Genomic DNA, 26,897 nt, shown 5'->3' with positions numbered 1-26,897 from the left:
TTGTACAGGAACGTTGCAAGATAATGAATCTGTCAGAGTATGATCAGTCTTCAGGAAGGTCAACAGGTCACAGCTGTTCATCTCTATCCAGCTAACAGCTTCCAAACACCAGATGTCTTTTGGCATGTGTGAATGTTTACAATGAAACTCTGGTTATGTACAGAAGCTGCAGTAGAACAGACTTTGACTGGAAGAATTTATAACGGTGATAAAAGCAGTGGTGATAAGAAGGGGCTGAATTGTAGGGGTGAAGTAGCTCTCTGAACCTACAGGTATCTAAAATCCTGTAACTTTAGACGGGTGCCATGTTATAGTGAAGTTCTTTCTCACATAGTTTGGAAAGGATTTGATAGGCGGTAAAAAAAACTGGAATAAAAAATCTCTATCCAGCCGACAGCTTCCAAACACCAGATGTCTTTTGTCTGTGGGGTAGGAGGTTTGTGCAATCCAGAAATCCTTGTTTCCTCGTAGTCCCCATGGAGCTGGACAGAGAAATGTGTCCATATGCCTCCTGAAGAGCAGAAATACTGAAGCTTCTGTGTTTCAGAGCTGCTGGTAGAGATGCAGTTTCCTGCCTAAATACTTCAGAGAGCTTCCACTGCTGTTAAAGGACCAGTCGACAAAAAATGGGTAGTCATGTTACTGGATCCAACATGTAACATCCAACAGCTGAAACGGTCTTGATGCGACTTTTGCTTTCAACTAAGACTTGAAAAGCATTCATGCAGAACATATACTCCGACTCAGAGGCATATCCAGACTGCAGGAAGATAAAATCCTTTTTGAACATGAGTCCAGACCCCTGTTCCGTATAGCCTACTTACAGTTGCTTTGAATCGTGGAATTGTTTTTAAATGTTGCAAAAAAGTCGGAGCTTGAAAGATTCCAGAGAACGAGATAAACTATGTCATCATAGTTTGGCCCTGGTCACCTGAAAGCAGGACCTGTATGTTCGGAAACACTGAAAGGGCCGCTCACGCAGCATGAAAGCATTACAGGACATGTAGTGATGTTGCATAATCCCTGAGATGTTCCCTGCTGCACCCCCCTGAAGCGTTTTCTGTCCGGATAGCACAACCCGCGCAGCTCCGCTTGAGGATGCGCGTCTCTGTTTGTCTCAGAAGCTGCGTAAAAGCGCGCAGTCGATGCACATCCACAACTTTCAAACAAGCACGAGCGGCTCCACCGACTTCTATTTAAAGCAGCACACCGGACACATCAGTCAGGTCACATCGTTTTCTTTGCACGCGGCGAACGTGGTCTCCTGTAGAGAGCAGGTACGCACTGCAGCGCGTGGGTGGCGGCACGGTGAGCACACTTCACTGCTTTGCTCTTCACGTCGATTCAAGGTAAACAATCCCACTTCACTCGTTATGGTCTCCGATTTTTAACACTTCCTGCTCCTATAATGTTGATATCTAGCATGTAAAAATATTCTAAGCTCATTGTAATGCGCCCTGGCTCTGGGTCAGGATTAACCTTACCAAACTTCTGTTCTGTACTTCCTTTGTGGAGCACAATGTAACATGTCAAGCACAATGTCTTGTTTTAGTTATCATGGATTCAAATGATGCCAAGACTCTTGATCATAAACTGGTGGCGCACAAAGGCTTTTATCTGATCAACGAGATTCATGATCCCGATGATGTGGACCAGATTTGCAACCTGGAGATCAGAGACTCCGACACGTTCGTCGTCACGTACCCAAAATCAGGTGAGGATGTTGTCTCTAAGCTTCAAGTTCTCCATGTAGAGGGACGCTAGTGGAACATGATTTATTTGTGTTTAATATGAGAGATGTCAGCTGTATTGATTCCCACAGCACAAACATCGCAAAATAACGCAGAGACAAGGCACTGCTGCTAACGACCAGACGTCATTCCAGCCATGATTAATATCCCATAAAAAAAAATCTAACTACGGGTGGAACAACAGTTTCCGAGTAGTTCCGTGAAGCGGGGCATCAGCTGACATCAACCATCAAGATAATGATAAGGAAGAAAACAAACCCAGCCTTCATCAATTATAGGTTCTGTTCTTGTCATCCAGAAGATGGGACCAAGGTTCCTTGATTATTATTTTTTTTTTTCTTAAAAGGAGCTAAGCTTCCTCAAAAAGAAAACTCGGGTTAGAATAGAATATAGAGTGCACATTAGAAACTAAATCGCGATGCATTCACTCGCTAAAGTACGATACAATATAACTCCAAAATAAAAGTCCAAATATATACTGTAGCCTATAATTTAAAAAATATAAACAACAAATGTATATAAGAAATATAAAACTATGATGTGTACATGTCCATAAGAATAAAATGTTGGATAAATAGTATATTGCACGTAGGTGTATTTCACAGTAACGTAGCTTTGAAAACAGTCCACTTGTGTCGAGGTCTTTTTCCCATCGAGATCCGCCGCGTGCACGCAGCAAAAGATGCGCTCGCTCGCTGAAAACTCGTTCCCGACGTAATGTGAACTTGTTTTCTAAAACTTAATTATTTTTTTATTTATTTATTTATTTTTAGAATATGAGAGGAGATTGAAAACCGTGTGAAAGAAACGGACTCTCTCTTTTCAATGTTCTCAACAAACTGATGTTGAGAATATTACGAGTAAACATCCTGATGACTGGGAAATTCAGATACCGTTCTTCTCGTGTTTAGAAAGACATGGAGTTCACATAGCTGTCAAATTCATAGATATGACTTATTTCTTCTATTGTTATCAATCCGGAAAATTGCATTCAGCTAGGTCTTCATTATTTGTTCATTATTCTGCTGGACACAATACCATCAAATGGAGTGAATACCCCTGTTTACCTTGTGTTTCGGGTCTATAACTTCCCCTAGTGAGAGGTTTCTGACCATTCTTCTGACTTTTTACCTTGTATCACAAAAATCCTAACATTTTTTGATCCTCCTGAGACATATGTATCAAATTCATACGGCTGACTCAGGGGAAGTTTCAGTACTGGCTAATGAAACACAAGGTTTTTTTTCCTTTTTTCTGTTTGTCCCCCCCACCTGTCTCCCACAGCTGTCCCCAGTCATCCTCCCCTCATCTGTCACATCTGTCTCCCAGCATCTGCCTGTCCTGTGTGTGTTCAGTGTGTGTGCCCTCTTTCTCCTCTGCCGCCTTTAATTTTAGAATCTGTGACGGGCGTTCCAGAATTTCCCTTGTGACAGTCCAGTAGTGTTTCTGTTTTTTAGGACTGTAAGTCTGATAGCTCTCCCTGCTTTACTGACCTCCTGTGTGCCGAGTCGACCATGCTTGAATAAATCATGACACTTAAACCTGCCTGTGTTGACTCCAGATTGCCCACTTCAGTTACAACACTGGTTAGTATGTGCAGCGTTAACAGATGAGTGTCTCATTCTTTTGTGTGTTTCACACAGATTTGACCATAAATAATTTGATCAAATCATCAGCCAGACCAGTACTCGTATACAGACATGCATGCTCAGAGTCTGGGAGGTTTAATGAGACCCATATGCCCCGTTTGACAGGGACCATCTGGATGCAGCAGATCCTGCTGATGCTTAAGGCAAAGGGAGATGTGACTGCCATCAGTGAGCTCAGCAACCTCTCCAACGCTGAAGTCATCCCCTGGATTGAGTTGCGTGGAAACAGGGAGGCGTTCATCTCAGCTCCGACCCCCAGGCAGAGGGTCACCCACCTGCAGTACCAGTTCCTGCCCCCTGCTCTGAGCCAAAAGATTGGCAAGGTCAGCTCTCTAAGCACCCGTATTTCATCTCATTTCAGAGGTTTTAGGCCAAGATTACTTTAGTATTTGTAAGAAATGAATAACCCTTTCATGCTTTCTATCCCCCTGTTGCATAGTTGTAAAATGATACAAGGTCATATGAATTGACGACATCTCCAGCCGTTCTATCATGTCTTGTGAAGTTGTGTCTTAACATCTGTGTTTTCCAATACTTTCAGTATCAATCAATCACAGCTGCACTATAACCTGTTAAAATAGTCATATGCCTTTGTAATTATTGGCGGATAAGTCGCCCTGCTGCATCACTCAGCCATTTAAAGGCGTGTTTTTTTTTTTGTTTTTTTTTTTAAATTAAAAGCTTTTCTACTCGAAGAAGACACTATTTTTAACATAATCCCCAAAGATGCACAACCTACAGTAATCATAATTATTATTGTCATTTGGTGACAGATGGAGGGGGTTAAATGTTAAATGAACTGTATTTATACAGCACATTTTTGGTCCAGCTGACCACTCAAAGCACATCTACTTTACAAACCACATTCACCCATTCACACACACCGATCTCTCAGTGAAGTTCTGCACTTAATCAATCAATCAATCAATTTTATTTATAAAGCACATTTTAAATAAACGCAAAGGTTACCAAAGTGCTGTACATTAAAATAAACACAATAAAAACATCATAAAACAAAACTGTGCACATAAAATAAACAACCTAGACGGTGGTAAAAGCCAAAGAAAAGAGGTGTGTTTTAAGACGACTTTTAAAACAGGACAAGGAAGGGGCCTGCCTAATGTGCAGCGGCAGCTCATTCCAGAGCCTAGGGGCAGCAACAGAAAATGCTCGGTCCCCCCTGAGCTTCCGCCTTGTTTTAGGAACCCTCAGGAGCAGCTGATCAGATGACCTGAGGGTTCGACTGGGTGCGTAGGGCTGCAGAAGCTCAGAGAGGTACACTGGTGCAAGGCCATTCATGGCTTTAAAAGCAAATAAAATAATTTTAAAATTAATTCTAAAATGGACAGGAAGCCAATGGAGAGATGCTAAAATCGGCATAATGTGCTCAAATTTCCTAGTGCCAGTTAAAAGGCATGCAGCTGCGTTTTGTACCAGTTGAAGGCGTGCGATGGAGGACCCACTAACCCCCATATAAAGTGCATTGCAGTAATCAAGCCTAGTGGTTACAAAGGCGTGGATTACTGTTTCTAAGTGCTGTCTTGGAAGAAAGGGTTTTATTTTTGCCAACTGCCTCAACACAGAAAACGATACCTGAAAAAATCGGTGGAAAACCACTACTACAACTTCAAGCATAATAATAATAATGATAATAATTCAATTCGGTAATGAAAATATACTTTCTGACTCCAATGTAGACATTTGGATATGATAACAAAAACAAAAACAGATACAGATTTGATTAAAATACCTCAAACTGCCAAATCCTCATATACTGTAACTATAGACACTGAAAAAAAGAGTGAGTATTAGTCAGGGGCGTGGCTACGGGGGGGCTGGGGGGGCACTGCCCCCCCAGGAACAAGTCATGCCTCCTGAGAAATGCCCTGTCCATCCAAAGAAAACTGGCCAGAAAAAAAGGCCACAATTTATTATCTCTGTTTGTGTCTTGTATTGATAGAATAAATGCAGGTGGTAATTTAAAAAAAAGCATATATCATAAAATTCCACACTGTTAACAATATTTTCATTACCGAATTGAATTATTACTATTATTATTATGCTTGAAGTTGTAGTAGTGGTTTTCCACCGATTTTTTTTTTTTTTTTTTTTTTTTTTTTTTTTTTTTTTCAGGTATTGTTTTGTGCCCCCCCAGATGAGCTAACTGCCCACCCACACATGCCATTCTGGTCACACCTCTGATTTATTCTATCAATACAAGACACAAACAGAGATAATAAACCGTGGCCTTTTTTCTGGCCAGTTTTCTTTGGATGGACAGGGCACCCCCCCCCAGCCCCCCCGTAGCCATGCCCCTGACTAATACTCACTCTTTTTTCAGTGTCTATAGTTACAGTATATGAGGATTTGGCAGTTTGATGTATTTCAATCAAATCTGTATCTGTTTTTGTTTTTTTTATCATATCCAAATGTCTACATTGGAGTCAGAAAGTATTCAGATCCTTTCCAAATTGACTTATTTTGTTGTGTTGTTGATTTTAATCTTAAGCATGTAAGGTTTCACCGTGGTTAGCACTGTCATCTGAAGTTTCTTCTTCAGTGCTCAGCTGAGGTCTGTGCTGCTTCTCTCTGCACCTGCTGGGGTTCTCTCCGAGTTCTCCAGCTTCCTCCCACAGTCCAAAAACATGGATGTTAAGTTAGTCAGTCTAAACTGACTGTAGGTGTGCTGGTTGTCTGTCTCTGTGTTGGGCCTGTTCTGGACACCCCCTGCCTCTCATCCTATGACAGCAGTAAACACCCCCCCCCCCCCCCGTGTTTAGAAAATGGATGTATTAACAGATTTTCAGAAACTAACCCCGTCTTTTTTTCTGTAGACTTTGAGCTTTGATTTTGCAGACATCTAACATGCACAAAAAAGCGTAGCACACCGATACTGACAGCAGCACAGGCTGAATACCTGTGCTGCCAGCTCAGGTCTTACCTGTCTCTTCGGATGTTCTGTGTCAGCCTTGGTGACTCTGTGTCCTCTACTGCTCCTCTCTCTTATGGGGTCCCTCAGGGTTCAGTGCTCGGCCCTCTTTTGTTTTCATTATATCTTCTCCCGCTGGGTTCCATTCTCAGGAAGCATGGTATTTCATTCCACTGTTACGCTGATGACACTCAGATTTATGTCCCCCTTAAAAAAGCTGACTCACTCTCCCTTAAAGGGATAGTTCGGGATATTTGACATGGATCTGTATGGCATCACCATAACCAGTGTCGTGCATTCAAACTGACTTACCCCCGACAGTGTCCTGTGAGCCGAGTTTTTGTCCAGTGTTGGTCAAGGCGAAAGTAGTCCGGCTTGTTTGCTGGGGTCAAGAAATTAGCGCGTTTTTCTTCCCAAAACAGTACTTGTGCTAAAGAGTGATTTATTTCATCACAAAAACCGAAGCCGGCAAAAGTCACTCCTCGTTATCACTTGGGCCCTACTGTCTCTCATTGTGTATCAGTGCGCACGTCATTCTGACCGCGAGCTGTGCGCACGAGTCTTTCTGTTCTTTGGCAGTGCTCAACACTTACTCTGCAGACAACTGGCCATCGGGTCCAGCTGGTCTGGGACGCCTCTTCCAGTTGATCTTGGGAACATGGAAAAAAGTTCTCAAGACGCCTGCATTCAGGAGTGCAGGGAAGTCACCGTTATTTGTGATGCAGGCAGCAGCTGTCCCGCGGCCGCCGACATCCTCATCTATGGAAAGGTTTTGTATCTGGGGCATAACTAAATCCCACTCGTAGCAGCAGTAACATTCCACCTCTGTCTGCATTACTTCGCACTTCAAACAAGTGCACCAGGATTTGTCGGCCACCCTGGGTATCGCAGCTCCAGCAGTGGCTCCAGCTTCTGTTTCCATCACTTCTCTGTCCACCCTCTCTCTTTCTGCCCGATCTAAGTCCATTTGGCGAACTTCCTCCTCAGTATAAACGGGTTCATAAAGATACCCCCTTGGCTCTGAACGGAAGTCAATATGTTCCTCGTCGCTCTCGTTGTCAGACATCTTCCCGAGCAGTAAACAAAGTGAACTCGTGCGCACAGCTCGCGGTCAGAATGACGTGCGCACTGATACACAATGAGAGACAGTATAGGGCCCAAGTGATAACGAGGAGTGACTTTTGCCGGCTTCGGTTTTTGTGATGAAATAAATCACTCTTTAGCACACATACTGTTTTGGGAAGAAAAACGCGCTAATTTCTTGACCCCAGCAAACAAGCCGGACTACTTTCGCCTTGACCAACACTGGACAAGAACTCGGCTCACAGGACACTGTCGGGGGTAAGTCAGTTTGAATGCACGACACTGGTTATGGTGATGCCATACAGATTCATGTCAAATATCCCAAACTATCCCTTTAAGCCACTGGTAAATTGTTTAGATGAAGTCAAGGCTTGGATGACTCTAAACTTTTTAAATTTTAATGAAAAGAAGACCTAAGTGATGGTCTTTGGTGGCACCTCTGAGTCCCCCTGAATCGATCTCGGTTCCTTGGCGCAGTACGCCAAACCTGTTTATAAGTGATCTGGGGGTAAAAGTGGACGCGGACCTCAAGTTTGACAGCCAGATTAAAGCTGTGGTTAAAACGAGCTTCTTCCAGTTGAGGCAGTTGGCAAAAATAAAACCCTTTCTTCCAAGACAGCACTTAGAAACAGTAATCCACGCCTTTGTAACCACTAGGCTTGATTACTGCAATGCACTTTATATGGGGGTTAGTGGGTCCTCCATCGCACGCCTTCAACTGGTACAAAACGCAGCTGCATGTCTTTTAACTGGCACTAGGAAATTTGAGCACATTACGCCGATTTTAGCATCTCTCCATTGGCTTCCCGTCCATTTTAGAATTAATTTTAAAATTCTTTTGGGTTAGGGTTAGCGAGCCTCAGTGGTGAGCAGAGTCTGGTGTTTTCCAGACATAACATTTCGAGGAGAAGTTCAGTTTCTCAAGAGAATCCTGAGAATATTGCCAAACTTCTCATGAATGTCATTGGCAGTTCCCCTGGCTTCCATCTGGTCAGACCACAATAAAGATGTGATGGATTCAATTCTGCTCAGATGGTTGCTCTGCAGACATTCTCCCACCTCTGGTGAGGACTTCTGAAGCTCTCTTAGACAGACTTTAATTCAATTCAATTTAGTTTTGTTTATGTAGCGCCAAATCTCAACAATCGTCATCTCTGCCAGATGTTCCCAGTTTTTACCCTCACTACCTATTTGAGGCTTACCAGGTGTGTCTGGCGAGTTTGCATGTTCACCCCGTGTATGCGTGGGTTCTCTCCGGGTACTCCGGCTTCCTCCCACTGTCCAAAAACATCCATGTTAGTTTCATTGGTGTCTCTAAAATTATCCCTATGAGTGAGCGTGTGTGTGGTTGTTTGTCTCTGTGTGGCCCTGTGATGGACTGAAGACCCAGCCAGAGTATAGGGTGTATCCCGCCTTTCGTTCAATGGCCGCTGGGTTAGGCCCCCTGCGACCCGACAGATGGATTAAGCAGGTATAGAAAATGGATGGATGGTCTGTCTGGCAGTCTTCTCCGCCAAAGGAGCCAACTCACCACCAGGTGGTGATCAGTTGACAGCTCTGCCCCTCTCTTCACTCCAGTGTCCAAGATGGAGCCACAGGTCTGATGATACGAATACAAAGTCGATCTTCAACCTCTGGCCCAGAGAGGCCTGGTTCCAGGTACACTGATGAACCACCTTGTGCTTGAACATGGTGGTTGTAAACACTTTTATGTTAAAATAAAATAGCAAAATGTATCTAAAATTTAAACGCATATTCTCTATTGGACTGGCGGCCTGTCCAGGGTGTACCCCGCCTCTCGCCCATTGACTGCTGGGATAGGCTCCAGCCCCCCCGCGACCCGACCGACGGATTCAGCGGTATAGATAATGGATGGATGGATGGATTCTCTATTGGTCCAGAAAATTTCTTGAATTTTTCCTGCTGATTCTAGCCTGAGGCTAGAAGGCTGATTTAATGAGTGAAGTATTGCTGGAGACCTCTCCAGAAGCTGCTGCTTCCTCTGGGCTCATCCTCAGCTGATGCTGCAAACAGTCACAGCAAAAGTCGATTGTTCAGTTTGTTTTGTTGCTTTCTCCTCATCCTGCCTTCTGTTGTTTGTGGATGGTGTTGGGACTTGCTAAAAAGGCAAATGTTAACATTGACAAGTCCAAAAATGTTGGGACACGGTGTAAAATGTGGGTAAAAATGGAATGCAATGACTTTATTTGTATTTACAACAGAACATAGAAAAAACGCAAAATGTTGAAAGTGAGATATTATACTGTTTGAAGACAAATATTAGCTTTTTTTTAAAAATTTGATGACAACAACACGTCTCTAAAAAGTTGGGACCGCTCCATGTTTCCCACTGTGTAGCATCCCCTCTTCTTTTAACAATCGTCTGTAAACATCCTGTTTACGGACTGTGGAGACCAGCTGCCCGACCTTTGGGAGATACAAACATTTTTGTCTGACATAGGATTGTTGCTGCTCAACAGTCCTGGGTCTTCTTTGTGGTATTTTAAATGTTTTCAGTAGGTGAAGGGTCTGGTCCCCCCCAATACCGTCTGAGATGCAGGCTTTGAACTAAGATCTGAAAACAAGCTGGATGGTCCCTCTGCTCTGTAGTCTGGAGGATGCAGCTTTCTTTTTTTTTTCATTTTAAATGAGCTTTGGTGCAGAGAAGATGGCAGTGTTTCTGGATCATGTTCACATGTGGCTTCTTCTCTGCATGATGGAGCTTTAACCTGCATGTGTGGATGGTGCAGTGAGCTGTGTTCAGAAGACTGTTATGTACTGTAGAGGATGGAATATTCAAAGTCTTCACAGTTTTATATTGAGGAACAATATTTTGAAATTGCTCCATAAATTCAACCTTGATCAGAAGTTGTCACGTTATGGTTTTACACGAGTTACTTACAAATGGCTTATATTCATAATAAATGACACTATGGGCTGCGCTGTGGTGTGGTGGTTAACACCGTCGTCTCACAGAGGTGGAGTTTGCATGTTCTCTCTGTGTATGCATGGGTTCTCTCCTGCAGCCCCCTGAATTGGACTAAGCGGGTATAGAAAATGGATGGATGGGTTTTTTTGTTTTTTTTTTGTAGTGAAACATCCCAATCTATTGACCTCATTGGCAATCTTTAAAGTTTACTGAAGCAAAAGTGTTTTGTAACTCCTTATCAGAGCTTCACTTATCTGTACCATATATTTTGCAATCTGCTTCGGGGAGATTCCAATCCCACTTATCTGTACATTTGTAGGCTTCACTGTTATGAAACGTTTTGCAAAATATTTTAAGTCGATGTCAAAACAGTCATCATAAAGCACTCTGGAAATTACAAAAAAACCCCACAAAAAGTGGAAAGTCCTCCTTAAGGAGGACTGGCTGGATCTTCTAGATATGAAATACTTGTATATTAAGTTATTGGCATAAAAGTTTACAAGAGCTTCAGCTGTTCCACATTTGAACTATAGATACTTAGATGATCTCTAATACTTTGCAGATTTCTGAATCTCTGCCCATCTTTACTTCTGAGAGCACCTTAGAGAGAGCCTTTCTAAGGCGCTCTTTTTATATCCCGATTTAAGGCCTAGGGCTGGAGCCTATCCCAGCTGCCATTGGATGAGAGGCAAGGTTTACTCTGGCTGCAGTCCATCACAGGGCCACACAGAGAAAAAACAGACAAACAACCATGCACGCTCACTCCTAGAATCAATCTAGAATCATCAATCAGCCTAACATTTGGACAGTGGGAGGAAGCTGGAGCACCTGGAGAGAACCCACAATGCACAGAGAGAACCTGGCTAATATTAGAACCGGGAACCATTTTGCTGTGAGGGGACAGAGCTAACCACAGCACCAATGTGCAGCTCTCCCTGTAAACGGCAGTAATAATTTACTGATGCCCAGACCTGACTTATTTTAGGTGATCTACGTGGCAAGAAATCCTAAAGATGTTCTTGTGTCTTACTTCCACTTCCATAAAATTGCAAATATGTTGGAAACACCGAAGAGCTTTGAGGACTTCTTTGAGAAATTCCTGAGAGGAGAAGGTAAGAGGAGTTCACTTCTGGTTCTCACAAAGTAACTCTTGCAGATAATCTTGCTGGTGGTGACAGTGTGTGTTGTTCATTGTAGTGTTTGGTTCCAGCTGGTTTGAGCACATTAAGACTTGGTACTCACACAAGGATGAAATGAACATGCTGTTCATCACTTATGAAGAAATGATCAAAGTAGGACCTCAAATCATTGCAATCTCTGCATGCACTCGTCATATTATACAACACATTCATCAGGCCTAATTTTCCTAATGGATCCCTATATTGTGCTGCTGTGTTTTTATTCAGGACCTAAAGTCAGCCGTGGAGAAGATCTCCTTGTTCCTGGGCCAAAAACTGACTGATGAGCAGCTGGCAAATGTAGTGAAACACAGCACGTTCAACAACATGAAGAGGATCCCTCAGGCCAGCTATGAGCAGGTACCAGAGGATCTTCTCAGCCACCACCTGGGAACGTTCATGAGGAAAGGTAAGAACATGTATACAGGAAGTCGAGGCTGATCTGGTCATTCTCCTTATTATGATAAACAATCCCAAAACTACTATCAACCCAGACTCACAAAACTTAACCTGTATTAAAAGAGTGAAAGCATGAAACTAACAACATCAAACTTATATGGAGGATGTGAGTGTGAGCTACTGGAGTGAAGAGTGTGCAGAGCAAGGTTACATGGTTGAGTGAGAACGAATGGTGACCATCTTTCTCTCTTCATTGTACTGTGAACTTCAGGCACCATCGGCGACTGGAAGAATCACTTAACTGTGGCCCAGAGCGAGAGGTTTGATGAAGTCTTTCTCAGAGAGATGAAGGACTTTCCATTTTTGTTTAGTTGGGACATCGAAGATTTCAAGTGATTACATATTGATCTCATGACAATACAAAGAAGAACATATTCATGTCGGTTTCTTTGTCTGTGTTGAGACCTAGATATAAAGTGTACCATTTGGTTTGCATTTCTATGTTTTGCGCTGTTGTGCGTGTGATGTCATCAGCCGCCGCGGTGTGGCGGAGGTGTTGTTTTGTTTTTACGGTCGTCTGCCTTCCGTGTGTCTGTGTCAGCTCGTCTGGAAAAACGCATGTAAAACCGAACCGAGACAAATAAAGTTGCCAGAAGTATAACAGAGTCATGTCTACTTGAGGGTGCAACATAAACTTAGGCTACGTGCCCACGACAACGCTCTGAAGCATAAACGCAGATGTCCGTTTTTTTCATCCACAATTTATCTGCGTTCTCACGAGCGCTTGGGGGTGGATATCTGTCTATCCATGGGAACAGTGAAACGTATAAAACTCGCAGTTTGCCGATGTAGTATGCACGCCCCGGACGTAGGTGGCAGTAGCAACAATACCTTTGGTATTGTTATATGAGTTATATTGTTATATATTAATAAATATGAGAAATGCCTGTTTTGTGGCTACTTCCTCCATGTCAGTTGGAAGAAAATGGCGAAGCGCGGCGGCAACAACAGTACGCCTTCAAACTTTGTTTGGACAGATGATGAGGTCCAGTTGCTCCTGAACACGACACTGAACTACAAAGCCAGGAAGGCAGTGGATAATGTGGATTGGGAGAGTGTCCAAAATAAATATAGTGAGATATGTGAGTCGTTAACGGAGAACTACCCACTTAACGTGTGCAAAAAACACACTTCTGCGTTTTGAACTGTTCCTACGGCGACGAGAGGTTGGATCGTTTTCAAGATCTCCACTCTGGAGGGCGTTTGCGTTTTCTCCGTTTTGAACTCCTAAAAACGTCGTCGCCGTGTGCAAGATAGGCACATCTGTCGAAATGTTCTGCGTTTATCTGTCGTTACCGTTGTCGTGGGCACGTAGCCTTAGTGTTTCCGCCCAGTTGGAGTTTATTCTCCAGCGCGAAGCAAAGACGAGTGACGAGCAACCAACGCGGACATTGTAAGAGCTAACGCTAGGGGTTTCATCAACTATTCGACTTGTCAACTAGTCAACTATCACAACCACTAGTCGGCGCTGTCAGCCCTAATCAACTAGTTGGAAACAAAATGGAGTCGGGTGTTGAGGTAGGAAAAAAACGTTTAAGGCAGTCCTATGTGTGGAAGTACTTCACCGAAAATGAAGACATGTCCACCGTTACGTGTAAGTTATGCAAAGCAGTGTTAAAATACAATAGCAATACGTCTGTAATGGATAATCATCTTAAGAAGAAACATCCAGTGCCAACAACGACCGTTAGTGGCAATGAAGCTAGCCATGCTAGCACTGCGTCATCGTTAGGCAGGCAGACAAGCATCGCTGATTTTTCACAGCGCCCAGTGACTGAGAACAGAAGGCGAAAAATCACAGATTTGCTGGTCAACTTCATGTTAAGTATGTCCGCCCTATATCCACTCTCTGGGGAAGGCTTTAAGGACATTATCACGTGTTTTGAGCCAGGCTACACCTTGTCACCGGACAGTTTGGAACAATATCACGCACCAATACAATACTGTCAGAGCCGAGATTATGGAGGAGATGAAAGACCTCAGTGTTTCCCTCACTACCGATCTGTGGACATCATGTACCATGGATCCCTACATAACCATTACAGCTCACTACATCACTGAAAGCTGGGAGCTAAAGTCAAGAGTGTTGCGAACCACCGTGATGCGCGAGAGACACACCGCTGTGAATATTGCCCAACGTCTGAGAGAGACGATCGAGGAATGGGACCTCAAAGTTTTTTGCACCATCCATGACAATGCTAGCAGCATGAACCTAGCGATGGAACTCTGCTATCTATTTCCCCACCACCTAGGATGCACCGGACACACACTGCAACTTGCCATTAAAAAAGGTCTCAACTTACCCGAGATCACGAAGACCATTGATGCTGCGGGACGTGTAGTCAGTCATTTTCGTCACTCCTCAGTAGCACATTGTGCTTTGCAGAACTACCAGAAACAACTGGGAGTACAAGTGAACAGTCTGCAAAACGATTGTGCCACCCGGTGGAATTCTACGTTCGCTATGCTTGAGCGTGTGTATGAGAAGAGAATCCCAGTGCAGGCCGTACTCGCGGATGAGAGCATAACGAAAGTGGTCGTCCGAAAATCCTTGGCCATGAGAGAGCATTAGTGGGAATTGATCAAGCAGCTGATCCCGATCCTCTAGCTAAAGCAATCACAATAATGTGCGCAGAGTTACACGTCGGGTTGTCATTCATCTATCCCGTCCTGCTCAATGTCTGCAACAACATGTTGAGTGACAACATCTGACCTGGGGGCTATTCGCTCTTTCAAAGACATGGTGAGGAAAGAACTCGTAAAACGCTTCAAACTAGAGTCTGACATCCTGGCAGATTCAATCCCGATAACGGCATGCATGCTAGATCCACGGTTTAAGCACCTGAAGTTTCTCCCGGAAAATATCAGAGCTGATGCCCTGGCGCACCTGACTCAGCTGGTTGGAGAGGATGAGGAACAGCCTGCTATGGGTAAGTTTAACGTTTACTATGTATCCATTATCCGCCATAGAGCCAGATGTGCTGTTTAGAGACATTTTCCTAACATTGTGTGTGCATTTTTTTCATTGTAGACCTTGGTGAAGCTGACGGTGGGGACAACCAGTCTGACTCTGGCAAGAAAACAAAGCTGGAGAACGACTTCGAACAGCTGTTTGGACCACATTACGAAGGTGCGAAGAGCAAAAGGGCCAGGATGACCAATGCAGGCGAGCTTTGTGATTATCAGCAATTAGCCCACATACCCACAATGGATAATCCACTAAAGTGGTGGGCACACAATGAGGACAGTTTCCCCCGTCTAGCCAAATTGGCGAAAAGTTATCTAGGTATTCCAGTCACCAGCACCCCAAGCGAGAGAATTTTTTTCCCTAGCGGGGAACACAGTCACCCGACAGAGGAGTAGCCTCCATCCCTCCCACGTCGATGCGCTCGTGTTTCTCAACGCTAACGGAGAAGGCAATGTGGACGTTATCATGGAACAGGACATTGACTAGTAGAAATGCAGGGCTATGGATAATATTTTTTCAATGTTTCACACTGTTTCACACTGTTAGTTGACACCGCTGATGGGTAAGTCAAGTTCCATGTCATTGTGTGAGGCTAGCCATGAGGCAATGTTTACATCCTGCAACGTAGCAGTTCGCTGATGTGCGGTGTATGCTGTTTTAAATTAATGCTAGGTCTACTGTTTTTGTATTAACAATTGTTGGTGGAAAGAACAACTGATGATAATTGTTTTATTATCTTCTTTCTGAATTTCAAGAATACATTTTCAATGATTCACCAGAACTCCTTCCTCTGTGTCTTCCTTTACAATGCTCAATGCGTTAGGCCTAATGCGTAAGTTTACTAAATACATAATTTAACGACTAGTCGACTTTCAACTACTGTTATGCAAAACTAGTCGACGAGCAAAAATCAGTAGTTGTGAAACCCCTAGCTAACGCTAGCTGCTAATCAAGCCTGCAGACATCCAAAGCCACACATGGTGAAGGTAAAAGTGTTCTATCATGGCGAAACAACAACAGATGTCTGCCGGGTGGGAAGGCATTGTGGCCGAGATAGAAGAAAAGTTACTGACACTGAAAGCACCGAACTTGAAAGATGTGTGTGCAGCACTGGATCTTACAGTGGAGGAACGTGCCAAAAACTTACCTCGCAAGTTGAGAAGGCTGATTCTTCAATATATAGAAGGAGAAGATGTGATCTCAATGGAAGATGAAGGAATGACTGTTTTGCTACAATTAAATGACAGACTGGATGAACTTAAAGATAAAAGTGAGGATAGCGATGAAATATCACAAAGCACAGTCGAAGAGCTCCACCATGTGGCCAAAAAGGGAACATCATCCAATAACACAGAAGGACAAGAAGAAAGCAGTTCAACCGTGAATGCAACAGCCGCTGTGGCTAGTGAAAATGTGCCTTTTGTACATCCATTGTACAGGAGAGAGTTAAAAATAACTGGTCAAATTGGAGAACCAAATCAAAAGGACAAATTAACCTACTCAAGTTTGGAGAGACAGATTCAAAGAGCACTAAAGAAAGGATATGATGAGGGAGAGGTTGTCGAAGCCGTTATCCAAGCAATAGCTTCAGGAACAAAACTCAAGAGCTATTTGGAAAGTCAAATAGACTTGACACTGCAAGCCCTCAGGCAAATTCTACGGACTCATTACATTGAAAAAGATGCTACAGAGCTGTATCACTGCCTCACACGTGCGGTTCAGGAGCCCAAAGAGACGTCCATACAGTTTTTGATGCGAACCATGGACCTCAGACAACAAATTGTTCTTGCTTCGGAAAGAGTCAAGTCTGGTTTGAAGTACAGTGCAGAACTAATCCAAAATCAGTTCCTTCAAACCGTAATGACTGGTCTTCATGATGACACTATTCGAACAGCCATAAAGCCATACTTACAAAATCCCAAAGTTACAGATGAAGTCCTTCTGGAGAAAATGACAGCTGCATACACTCTGGAAATGGAAAGAAAGAACAAGCTGTCAACGACATCAAAAGCAAAAATGATCAGAGTGGCGGCAGTCAGTGAAGATGAACAAACTGAACATGTGCTCAAACCAAACAAGAGTAAAGGTGGTGAAACAACCAAACGTGATACACTCATGGACAAGGTTGATCAAGGTAATAAAGCCATTTGTGAAGCTATCCAGAACCTCACCACACACATCGCAATCCTTCAGCAAGCCCCTCAGTCTCACAAGGTGTGACCACTGTTACAAATGCGGCAGCACAGAACACTGGGCATCAGGATGCCGAATGAAAAACATAACAGCCAACACAAGCAAAATTGAAATCCAACATTGCCCTGCTGAAAACACTGATAAAGCAGAACTTTTCAATCTAAGAGCACCTCTCACTGGTAAACAGCAGCAGACGGCAAAGCTGGTTGGGAAGAGATGTCTAGTTCGAGCCTCTTTAGGAGGAGTGGACACCACAATACTGTGGGACACTGGCTCACAGGTGTCAATTGTGGGAAGTAACTGGAAAACAAAGTACCTACCAGACGTTGAAGTGAGACCAGTGACTGAGCTGCTTGAAGATAGAGCATTGGAGCTTTCAGCTGCAAATGGAACTGACATTCCATACAAGGGATGGATGGAAATTGAAGTTGCCTTATCCAAAGATGCTGTAGCCGGAATGAGTGACAAACCCGTCCTGGTACCCATCCTAGTGGCCAACGGTGACATTGAACGCCCAATCGTCGGCTTTAATGTAATCGAGGAACTAGCCCTGACCAATGGCACAAGTGAGGACTGTAGGTCATCGGGTCACATGGTTAAGAGACTGTGCACAGCCCTGGAGGTAGGCCACAGAACTGCAAAAGCTGTTTTGTCTGTTTTAAAAACACAAAAGCCTGAAAACCAGCCCCACTTAGCCAGAGTAGGCAGACAACCAGTGACCATACCAAGGAACAAAGTGATAGTTGTACAGTGTGGTCAGCTAAACAAGAGTGTGGTAAATGGAACACATGTAGTACTAGAGCCAAACCTTGAGACACCATGGCCATCCGGTCTAGCCATTAGAGAACAGTTGATTAACCTTCCTCCAGAAGACAATGGCAAAATTGAAGTGACTGTGGAAAATATGACTGATAATGTTATTGTGCTTTGCAGTTGCAGCACACTTGGTCTGTTGCACAGTGTTGTTGCCATCTACCCATTGCAGACAAAGTCGGCTGAGGAACAGACACCTCAAGCTGCAGGCAGCAGTGCTGCTCCGCCTGCGCAACAGTCGAGTGGAGAATCACGAGGTGAGCCCTGGGATCTGCCTGTGGACCTGAGCCATCTGTCAGAAGACCAGCAACAGCAGGTAAAACGAATGCTCAGGGAAGAATGTGATGTTTTTGCAAAGGATGACTGGGATACAGGCTGCACTAAAGATTTGGAGATGGAGATACAACTAAAAGACAATGTGCCTGTCCAAAGAACATACAATGCCATCCCGAAACATCTCTATCAGGAAGTAAAAACACACATACAGGACTTACTTCACCGAGTCTGGATCCAGAAGTCCTGCTCTGGGAGTCTTCGGCTCTGTATAGACTACAGGTTGCTGAATGGGAAAACACTGCCTGACCGCCATCCCATCCCGAGGATTCAAGAGATTTTGGACAATCTGGGAGGCAATTCCTGGTTCACAGTGCTGGACCAGGGAAAAGCATACCATCAGGGCTTCATGAGTGAGAAAAGCAGACCCAGCACCGCGTTCATAACACCATGGGGACTTTATGAATGGGTAAGGATCCCATTCGGGCTGACCAACGCCCCCGCCTGTTTTCAACGTTACATGGAGGGATGCCTGAGAGACGTCAGAGACGAGGTTTGTGTCCCATATTTGGATGATGTATTGGTTTTTAGCTCCAGCTTCAGCCAACACGTTCAAAATGTGAGACAAGTGCTCAGACGACAACAAGAGTGTGGCATAAAAATGTGACTTTTTCAAGTGAGGTCTGTTATGTAGGTCGAGTCATCTCTGCAGAGGGTTACAAGATGAACCCTAAAGAAGCAGAGGCCGTTCAAGCACTAAAGCACGAAACACCGATGACTGTGCGAGAGGTGAGAAAGCTAATGGGATTCCTTAGTTATTACCGATCCTACATACCAGATTTTTCCAGGACAGCCAAGCCCCTTTATGAACTGTTAGCAAAGCCCAAGGCTGAGGTGAAGCACAGTCAAAGGAAAAAGGAGCTTAGCCGCAAATCTGCCAAGTTGCCACCTTCCCATCCAGTACAGTGGACAGCACTCCACAAAGAGATACTGAACAGAATAATAGATCAGCTGACAAGTCCACCAGTCATGGCATATACAGAGAAGTGGAGAGAAGTCATGCAAGAAGCCTATGCCATTGCAAGGCATAACATGAAGAAAAGTGCTAGAAGAGGACAGAAAAACTACAATCAGCGTGCATGGAGTTCTACACTTGAGTCAAGTGATCACGTCCTGGTAAGAAACCTCACACCCAGAGGTGGCACTGGAAAATGCAGCTATTGGGAGGACATGATTTATGTTGTCAAGGGAAGGAAAGGCCCTAATAGTCCAGTGTACGTGGTTGAGCCATTGCAAGGGACTGGGAGAAAACGTGTTACACCGAAACCTACTTCTGCCATGCCCCTACCTGGTTGAAGAGCCACTGGTGGATGAATCCAACCTGAAAGAGAAAAACAGAGGAAACTAAAAACTGGAAGACAACATATAGCTAAGCATGACACTTACCAAGCTGATACAGACAGTTCCAGTGAAGAGGAATATCAAGTGTGGACACCAGTGACACACGCAAGTCTGCCCCTTAATGCAGAAGCAAAAGAGTTCTGTCCCAGGAGGGAAACGCCCAGAGAAAGATCTGAACTCATACCTGAGGGGCACTCTGAAGAGGAACATGTGGAGGAGGAACATGACATGGAGGAAAGGAGTGACGCTCCAGCTGTGGAATCAGAGGATGAGCAGAGTGATGCTGAAACATGGAAAGAAAGGCCTAAGAGAGTTCGACAGCCCAGGCGTGTCTACACCTATGACCAGCTAGGCCAGTCGACCTTTCAGCAGCTGAAAACCTGTCCTGTCGGCGTGAGAGAGTCCTCTGAGACCAGCCGTGACCTGCCAACCAGATCATTACCCATGTATCCTTTCTATCATGAATAGAGATTCACACATACATGAGACAATTTAGTGAGTTAGTTTATTTCTGATGGGTAACACAAGTTATAGTTCATGAGGATGTGGTCATTTGGTAATTGACACACATTTCAGAATAGAAAAACAGGTTAACTGAACATTTATTTTAATAATAAGCACAGAAAATGAGGATACTATGCTAGTATTTTGAAGTCGAGGCAATAGTGTGGTACATACTGTAAAGAAGGAATTAGCAGTGTGTAAACTTACAGAATAGACTTACATGGCTATGAAATGTGTTGACACACAGTTCTGAGTGTAGATGGTAATTTCCTTGTCCCATTTACGAAGATTTGGGGGGCTCACCAATGCTTCTATGGACTATGCACTCTTAAATACTAATGGACTATGAACATTTGATCCTGTATTGTAGCCATGAGAGGCTTTTGCAGAAGGGAAAAAAAACGAATGGAGTTGTAAGATAGTACAACCTTATTTCATCCTGAAAGAAAAAATGTGTTGTCATACCTGTTGTTTACTAACCTTTTCACAAAGTGTTCTATAGTTAAGAGATTAAGAAAATGTTTGGCAACATTTAATTTAGTGGGGGAGGGTGTTGAGACCAAGATATAAAGTGTACCATTTGGTTTGCATTTCTGTAGCCCCTTTCACACTGCCGAATAACCCGCGTTTAATCCGCGAATTTAGCGTGTCCGCTGTTGCGTTCACACTGCCGACCCGGGCAGCCGCGTCAACTCGACTTGCCTTTCGACCCGCGTCCAGACCCTAGTCTTTTTGCCGAGCCGAGTTTGATGTGAACCCAATCGACGCGGGTTGGACGTGGGCGTGGCGTGAGGAGTTTAAAAGACAGAATTGACAGTGTATTTAACCCTACCTCCGACGCATGGCTTGTGTCTACGTCATTGTACACGCCCAGCATTTTCTGTGTTTCGTGTGATGCTCTGCCACTAGGCAACGCCCCCTGAACTCGGCTTCAGGCGACACGGGTCACCAACACGCCAAGCGTTCACATTGCTCGACGCGGGTCGAAGGTGCAATTTGGACCCGCTAAGGTAGCAGGTCGCAGTGTGAAAGGGGCTTATGTTTTGCGCTGTTGTGCATGTGATGTCATCAGCCGCCGCGGTGTGGCGGAGGTGTTGTTTTGTTTTACGTTCGTCTGCCTTCCGTGTGTCTGTGTCAGCTCGTCTGGAAAAACGCATGTAAAACTGAACCGGGACAAATAAAGTTGCCAGAAGTAAAACACAGAGTCATGTCTACTTGAGGGTGCAACATCTGCTTTCTGAAGTATACCACTCAGTGCAGCAAGCACTGAACTTATAGACCCTGGAGTTGGTTAACACTTCACAGGGATCATATTTTACTCGTCTGGTTTTTTCTTCAGTGAATCGGATAACTCTGTAATCAATTAGAAAGTAACTGATGCCAAAGTACGCTTTCTTTTCACAACGGTGGGTAGGGGTGTCCCAATCCGATCACGTGGTTTCAGACTCGATCGGAATCGGCCTTACAGCGATCGGATATAAATTTATTTATTCACATTATTATTTTTTTTTTTATTAGAACTATAATATTTGAAAACAAATGGGGAAAAATGACAGCTTAGTATTTACTGTTATGTGGTGGTACAGAGTCGGACCGTCTCAGAAACAAAGCACGTGACGTGAGTCACTTTGCTGCAGCAGCTTGAAGTTGGGGGGGCGACTAATGTCTGCGGTGAGGAGATATTTTAAAGTTAATGACAAAATTGTTGCGATTGTAAATTATGCACATTTGGAATTTCAACACAGCTGCATTCAACACAACAAACCTGATACGGCACCTGATAAACAAACACCCGTCACCATACACAGTTCACCCAGTCAGCCCACGCTGTTGGACACTTTGAAGAGGAGAGAAAAGATGCCCCGTGACTCCGAGAAGGCGCAGGGGATCACAGCTAAGATGGCACAAATGATTGCACTGAGTGACCAGCCTTTGGCCCTTGTAGAAGAGCCGGGATTTGTTATGCTTATTGAATAATTAGAACCCCGGTTTGACATGCCCTCTCGCAGTGGCGGTCCGACACTGATTTACGCCCCGGGCGAAACCCGGTGCTGGCGCCCCCCCTCACCCTCCTTTTTTAAAAAAAAAATTTTTGGATCTTTTTTTTTTTTTTTTTTCACCCCCTGCGATGCCGGCCCGGGCGCCTGCACCTCTGTGGCCGAAACGTAACCACGAATACCCCTCACCCTCGTTTTTTTTTGTTTTTTTTCACGCTGTCGCTAACATCGTTGATGAAAACAGGAACGGGCCGAAACCTGACAAGGTAGAGATGTTGGTTTTCATCAAAAAAAGTAAATTTCCTTCTGTGAAGCCTTCTGTTACTTTATAATACTTGTTGCACTTTTATTTGCTTACTTTGTTTACATGCCTGCCAGATTTTTCAAGTTGAGCTGCTGTTCATTTTATTTTTGTTTTATAACTTGATTGTTCAAGCTACCTCACAGAAGTGTTCTGTTTAAGTGATAAAATAAGGTGAATAAAATAAAAATCAGGTACATCCTGGATCTATTTCTTCGTTTTTGTTTTTTTTCAATTCATTTTTACTGATATAGCGCCAAATACAACAAATGTCATCTCAAGGCACTTAAATAATAAAGTCTAATTCAAGCCAGTTGGAATTCAATTAATTGTAATCATAATTATTTATAAAATAATCCAATTCGTTCATATAGAGCCAATTCAAAAACTATTTCCTAGCTAAGGAAACCAACAGATTGCACCGAAACTTGTCTTCAGTCCAATCTCCCGTCCTGAGCGTGCCTGAGGCGACTGTGGAAAGGAACGACTCCCTTTAACAGGAAGAAATCTCTGGCAGAACCAGAACCAGGAAGGGTGGCCATCCGCCTCGACCAGCTGGGGTTTGAGAAGACAGAAAAGAGGGGGAAAAAACACTGTAACACCATTCAAAGGATATCTATTGGAACAGGGAAACATGAGTTAATGACCACAATAATGTCACATGTACATAATGTCATTTGAGAAATTGAACAGGGGACAAAGAGAGTAAAGTGAGGAAAGGTGTGACAGACGGGCTCCCCAAGCAGTCTAGGCCTATAGCAGCTTAACTATGGGATGTTTCAGGATCACCTGAGCCATCCCTAACTATAAGCTTTATCAAAAAGGAAAGTTTTAAGCCTGGTCTTAAAAGTGGAAAGGGTGTCTGCTTCCCGGACATTTACTGGCAGCTTATTCCACAAGAGAGGGGCCTGATAACTGAAGGCTCTGCCTCCCATTCTACTTTTAGAAACTCTGGGAACCTCAAGTAAACCTGCAGTTTGGGAACGAAGTACTCTGTTAGGAAAATGTCTTATAATAAGATCTTTAAGATATGATGGAGCTCGGTCATTAAGAGCTTTATATGTAAGGAGAAGAATCTTAAATTCTATTCTGAATTTAACAGGGAGCCAATGAAGAGAAGCTAAAACTGGAGAAACATGATCTCTCCTGTTAGTTCTCATCAAAACTCTGGCTGCAGCATTTTGGATCAACTGAAGGCTTTTCAGAGAATATGTGGGACAGCCCAATAATAAAGAATTACAGTAGTCCAATCTTGAAGTAACAAATGCATGGACTAGTTTTTCTGCATCACTCTGAGACAAGATGTTCCTGATTTTATCAATATTATGAAGATGAAAGAAAGCAGTCCGAGAAACCTGTTTTATATGTGAGTCAAATGATAAATTCTGGTCAAAAATAACTCCACGGTTCCTCACTGTAGAACTATAAAGCCAAGGAAATGCCATCTAGAGTAACTATATAGCTAGACAATTTCTCCCTGAAGCGCTCAGGTCCAAAGATAACGACTTCAGTTTTGTCTGAATTTAGAAGCAGACAGTTCTGAGTAATCCAGGTCTTTATGTCTTTAAGACATGCTTGTAGTCTGACCAACCTATTGGGTTCCTCTGGTTTTATAGATAAGTACAGCTGAGTATCATCAGCATAGCAATGGAAATTTATGTCATGCTGTCTAATAATGTTACCTAATGGAAGCATGTATAAAGTGAAAAGAATTGGTCCAAGCACAGAACCCTGGGGAACTCCATGACTTACTCTGGTGTGTGAGGAAGATTCTTCATTTACAAGAACAAACTGAAATCTATCAGATAAATATGACTTAAACCAGCCTAATGCAGTTCCTTTAATCCCAATAACATGTTCAAGTCTATGTAATAGAATGCTGTGATCAACCGTATCAAATGCAGCACTGAGATCCAACAGGACAAGCACAGACACAAATCCGCTATCAGAGGCTAAGAGGAGATCATTGGTAACTTTCAGCAGTGCTGTTTCTGTGCTATGATGCACTCTGAATCCTGACTGAAACTCTTCAAACAGATTATTTCTGTGTAAATGATCACAAAGCTGAGCTGCAACTATTTTTTCAAGAACTTTAGACATAAAAGGAAGATTGGATATAGGTCTATAATGAGCCAACACTTCTGAATCAAGAGTAGGTTTTTTAAGTAAAGGTTTAATTACAGCAACCTTAAAAGTCTGAGGTACATATCCTGTCAACAAAGACAGATTGATTAAATCCAATATGGAAGTGTCAATTTAGGAGAAAACCTCCTTGAACAGTCTGTTTGGGATTGGGTCTAAAATAAAAGTTGATGGTTTAGAAGAGACTATTGCTGTTGTTAGCTCAGAGAGATCAACTGGGCAGAAGCCATCTAAATATAAATCAGGTTCTAAAGATACTTCTAAAGCTGCTGTACTTGATGATACATCACTGATAATAGTGGGAAGGACTCCATCAATCTTCTCTCTTCTCTCTTCATTGATTAAAAAAAAGCTCATGAAATCATCACTGCTGAGAGTAAAAGGAATAACTGGCTCAACAGAGCTCGGACTCTTTGTCAGACTGGCTACAGTGCTGAAAAGAAACCTGGGATTGTTCTTATTCTCTTCTATCAATGATGATAGCAAAAAGCAGTTATAGCTTCACTAAGGGCTTTCTTATACGTTATTAAACTATCTTTCCAGACTAACTGAGACTCTTCTAAATTAGAGGAACGCCACTGTCTCTCCAGCTTTCTTGCAGTCTGCTTTAAAGCACGCAGCTGTGAATTATACCAAGGAGCCAACCTCTTCTACTGATTACCTTCCTTTTCAGAGGGGCAACATTGTCCAGTGCTGTACGCATTGAAACTATAGTGTTGTCAACAAGAGAGTCAAGTGTTGCTGGAGTAAAGTTTAGGTAGTCATCCTCTGTCATATCTGCACATGGCAGTGAAGAAAAGGATGATGGAATTAATTCTTTAAATCTGGTTACAGCACCCTCTGATAGACACCTTCTATATGTAAATTTCTTCTCAGAAACTGCATAGTAAAGTAATGTAAACTCAAAGGTTATCAAAAAATGGTCAGATAAGACAGGGTTATGACAAATTAGTAACCCTGATCTGCAGATAGCTGCCACTCCTCCTCCTCTGCCTGTGGTTCGAGGAACGTGAACATTTAAACAGTCAGAGGGAATTGATTCATTAATGCTAACATGATCCTCCTGCTGCAGCCAGGTTTCTGTAAGACTAAATATATCAATATGATGATCACAAATCAACTCATTCACTAACAGAGACTTCGAAAGGAGAGATCTGATATTCAGCAAACCACATTTAATATTTTGATGTTTTTGTTCAGTTAAAGTTTTTGTTTAAAATTTTTTTTGCACAAACCATTAACATAGCTTCTACATGTATATTGACAGAATACTTTGATATATTTGTGCAGATTTCTTCTACAGATCATCCCAGAATGTGTTGATTAAACCAGGTGAATCAAACTGTTTCAGTGTAAAATTGGATGATTCCATATGAAGTGTAGTTTGGATGTGAGGGCACAGTACTGAAAAATGATTGGTTACAGTCAGATGAGCATTAAACGACTCCTGACAATGAAAATGAGTATAATTCTGTTGAACACTATGGGTTACTGTCCCACTACCCCTTTATACATCACACAGTGGGGTCACATGGCACTGAAAGGATCGGATAATTGGCTAAATTACAATAAGAATGAGTTGAGCTAGGGTAATTATCCTTGGATATATGGCGGTGAATGTATTGAATCAAACTCAGGCATTCGAGAAAGATGGCGAACGAAGAGCAAGATGAAGCTACGTCCCTCTACATTTGGTCTGTGATGAGCTGCTTGTTGCACAAACGCGATGCACAGCGGAGCATTCTCCATCGAGTTGTTTGTTTCTTTCTGACAGCAACAACAACAGTAATATCGTCTCTTCCAACTTCTGGTTCCCGACCCCGGGAAAAAATCTCGAGTATGCGCAGAACGCAAAGTCTAATTCACCACGTGCTTCACCATCTGCAAACACGTTTAATTTAACTTTCAGCCGAGTTATCTCAGGGTCTTAATCCGATCGCGAGTAATCCAATCCGATCCAATTTCTGTCAGATTAAAGTGTCTACATGCACTTAATAAATAAGTCTTATTGTAATTTAGCCAATGATCCGATCCTCTCAGTGCCATGTAACCCCACTGACAGATGCTGAAAAGCCTTCCACACAGAACACACCAGTATGCTCCTTACAGCTCCTCCTGCTGCCTCCCCTCTCCTCAAGGTGCACCTTAAAGCAATACTATGTAACATTTCTACCTTAAAACAACAGCTTGAAAAAAATTGTGCGGCTAGAATGAGTTTTAATATTACGATTGGCCTGTCTCCTGTGCCCTTCGGGGGTCTGAGTTGGAAAAACTGCGCTATGTAACTTTGCTGGACCGGCCTGGGAGCTGAGCAGAAGTACTTCGAC

The 26,897-nt window shown here is 43.3% G+C and overlaps 1 protein-coding gene across 2 annotated transcripts; it reads left to right on the top strand.

The window, feature by feature from the left end:
* Positions 1–1,057: 1,057 nt before the first annotated feature.
* Positions 1,058–12,579, top strand: LOC142379665 (amine sulfotransferase-like). Of its 2 annotated transcripts, none has more exons than XM_075464755.1 (7): positions 1,058–1,349; positions 1,553–1,714; positions 3,506–3,723; positions 11,414–11,453; positions 11,539–11,633; positions 11,748–11,928; positions 12,190–12,579. In XM_075464755.1, exons 2-7 carry the CDS (start codon positions 1,558–1,560, stop codon positions 12,312–12,314), a joined length of 816 nt encoding a protein of 271 aa, XP_075320870.1. In that variant the 5' UTR covers positions 1,058–1,349; positions 1,553–1,557; the 3' UTR covers positions 12,315–12,579. The 2 variants fall into 2 exon arrangements, with proteins under 2 accessions (XP_075320870.1, XP_075320869.1); XM_075464754.1 differs by having other exon boundaries at positions 1,059–1,349; positions 11,327–11,453.
* The last annotated feature ends 14,318 nt before the right edge of the window (positions 12,580–26,897 follow it).

This window comes from Odontesthes bonariensis, chromosome 5 (assembly GCF_027942865.1).
Source record: "Odontesthes bonariensis isolate fOdoBon6 chromosome 5, fOdoBon6.hap1, whole genome shotgun sequence".
Taxonomy (NCBI): domain Eukaryota; kingdom Metazoa; phylum Chordata; class Actinopteri; order Atheriniformes; family Atherinopsidae; genus Odontesthes; species Odontesthes bonariensis.
Note: the sequence above shows the minus strand (reverse complement) of the source record. Positions and strands in the feature narration are given on the sequence as shown.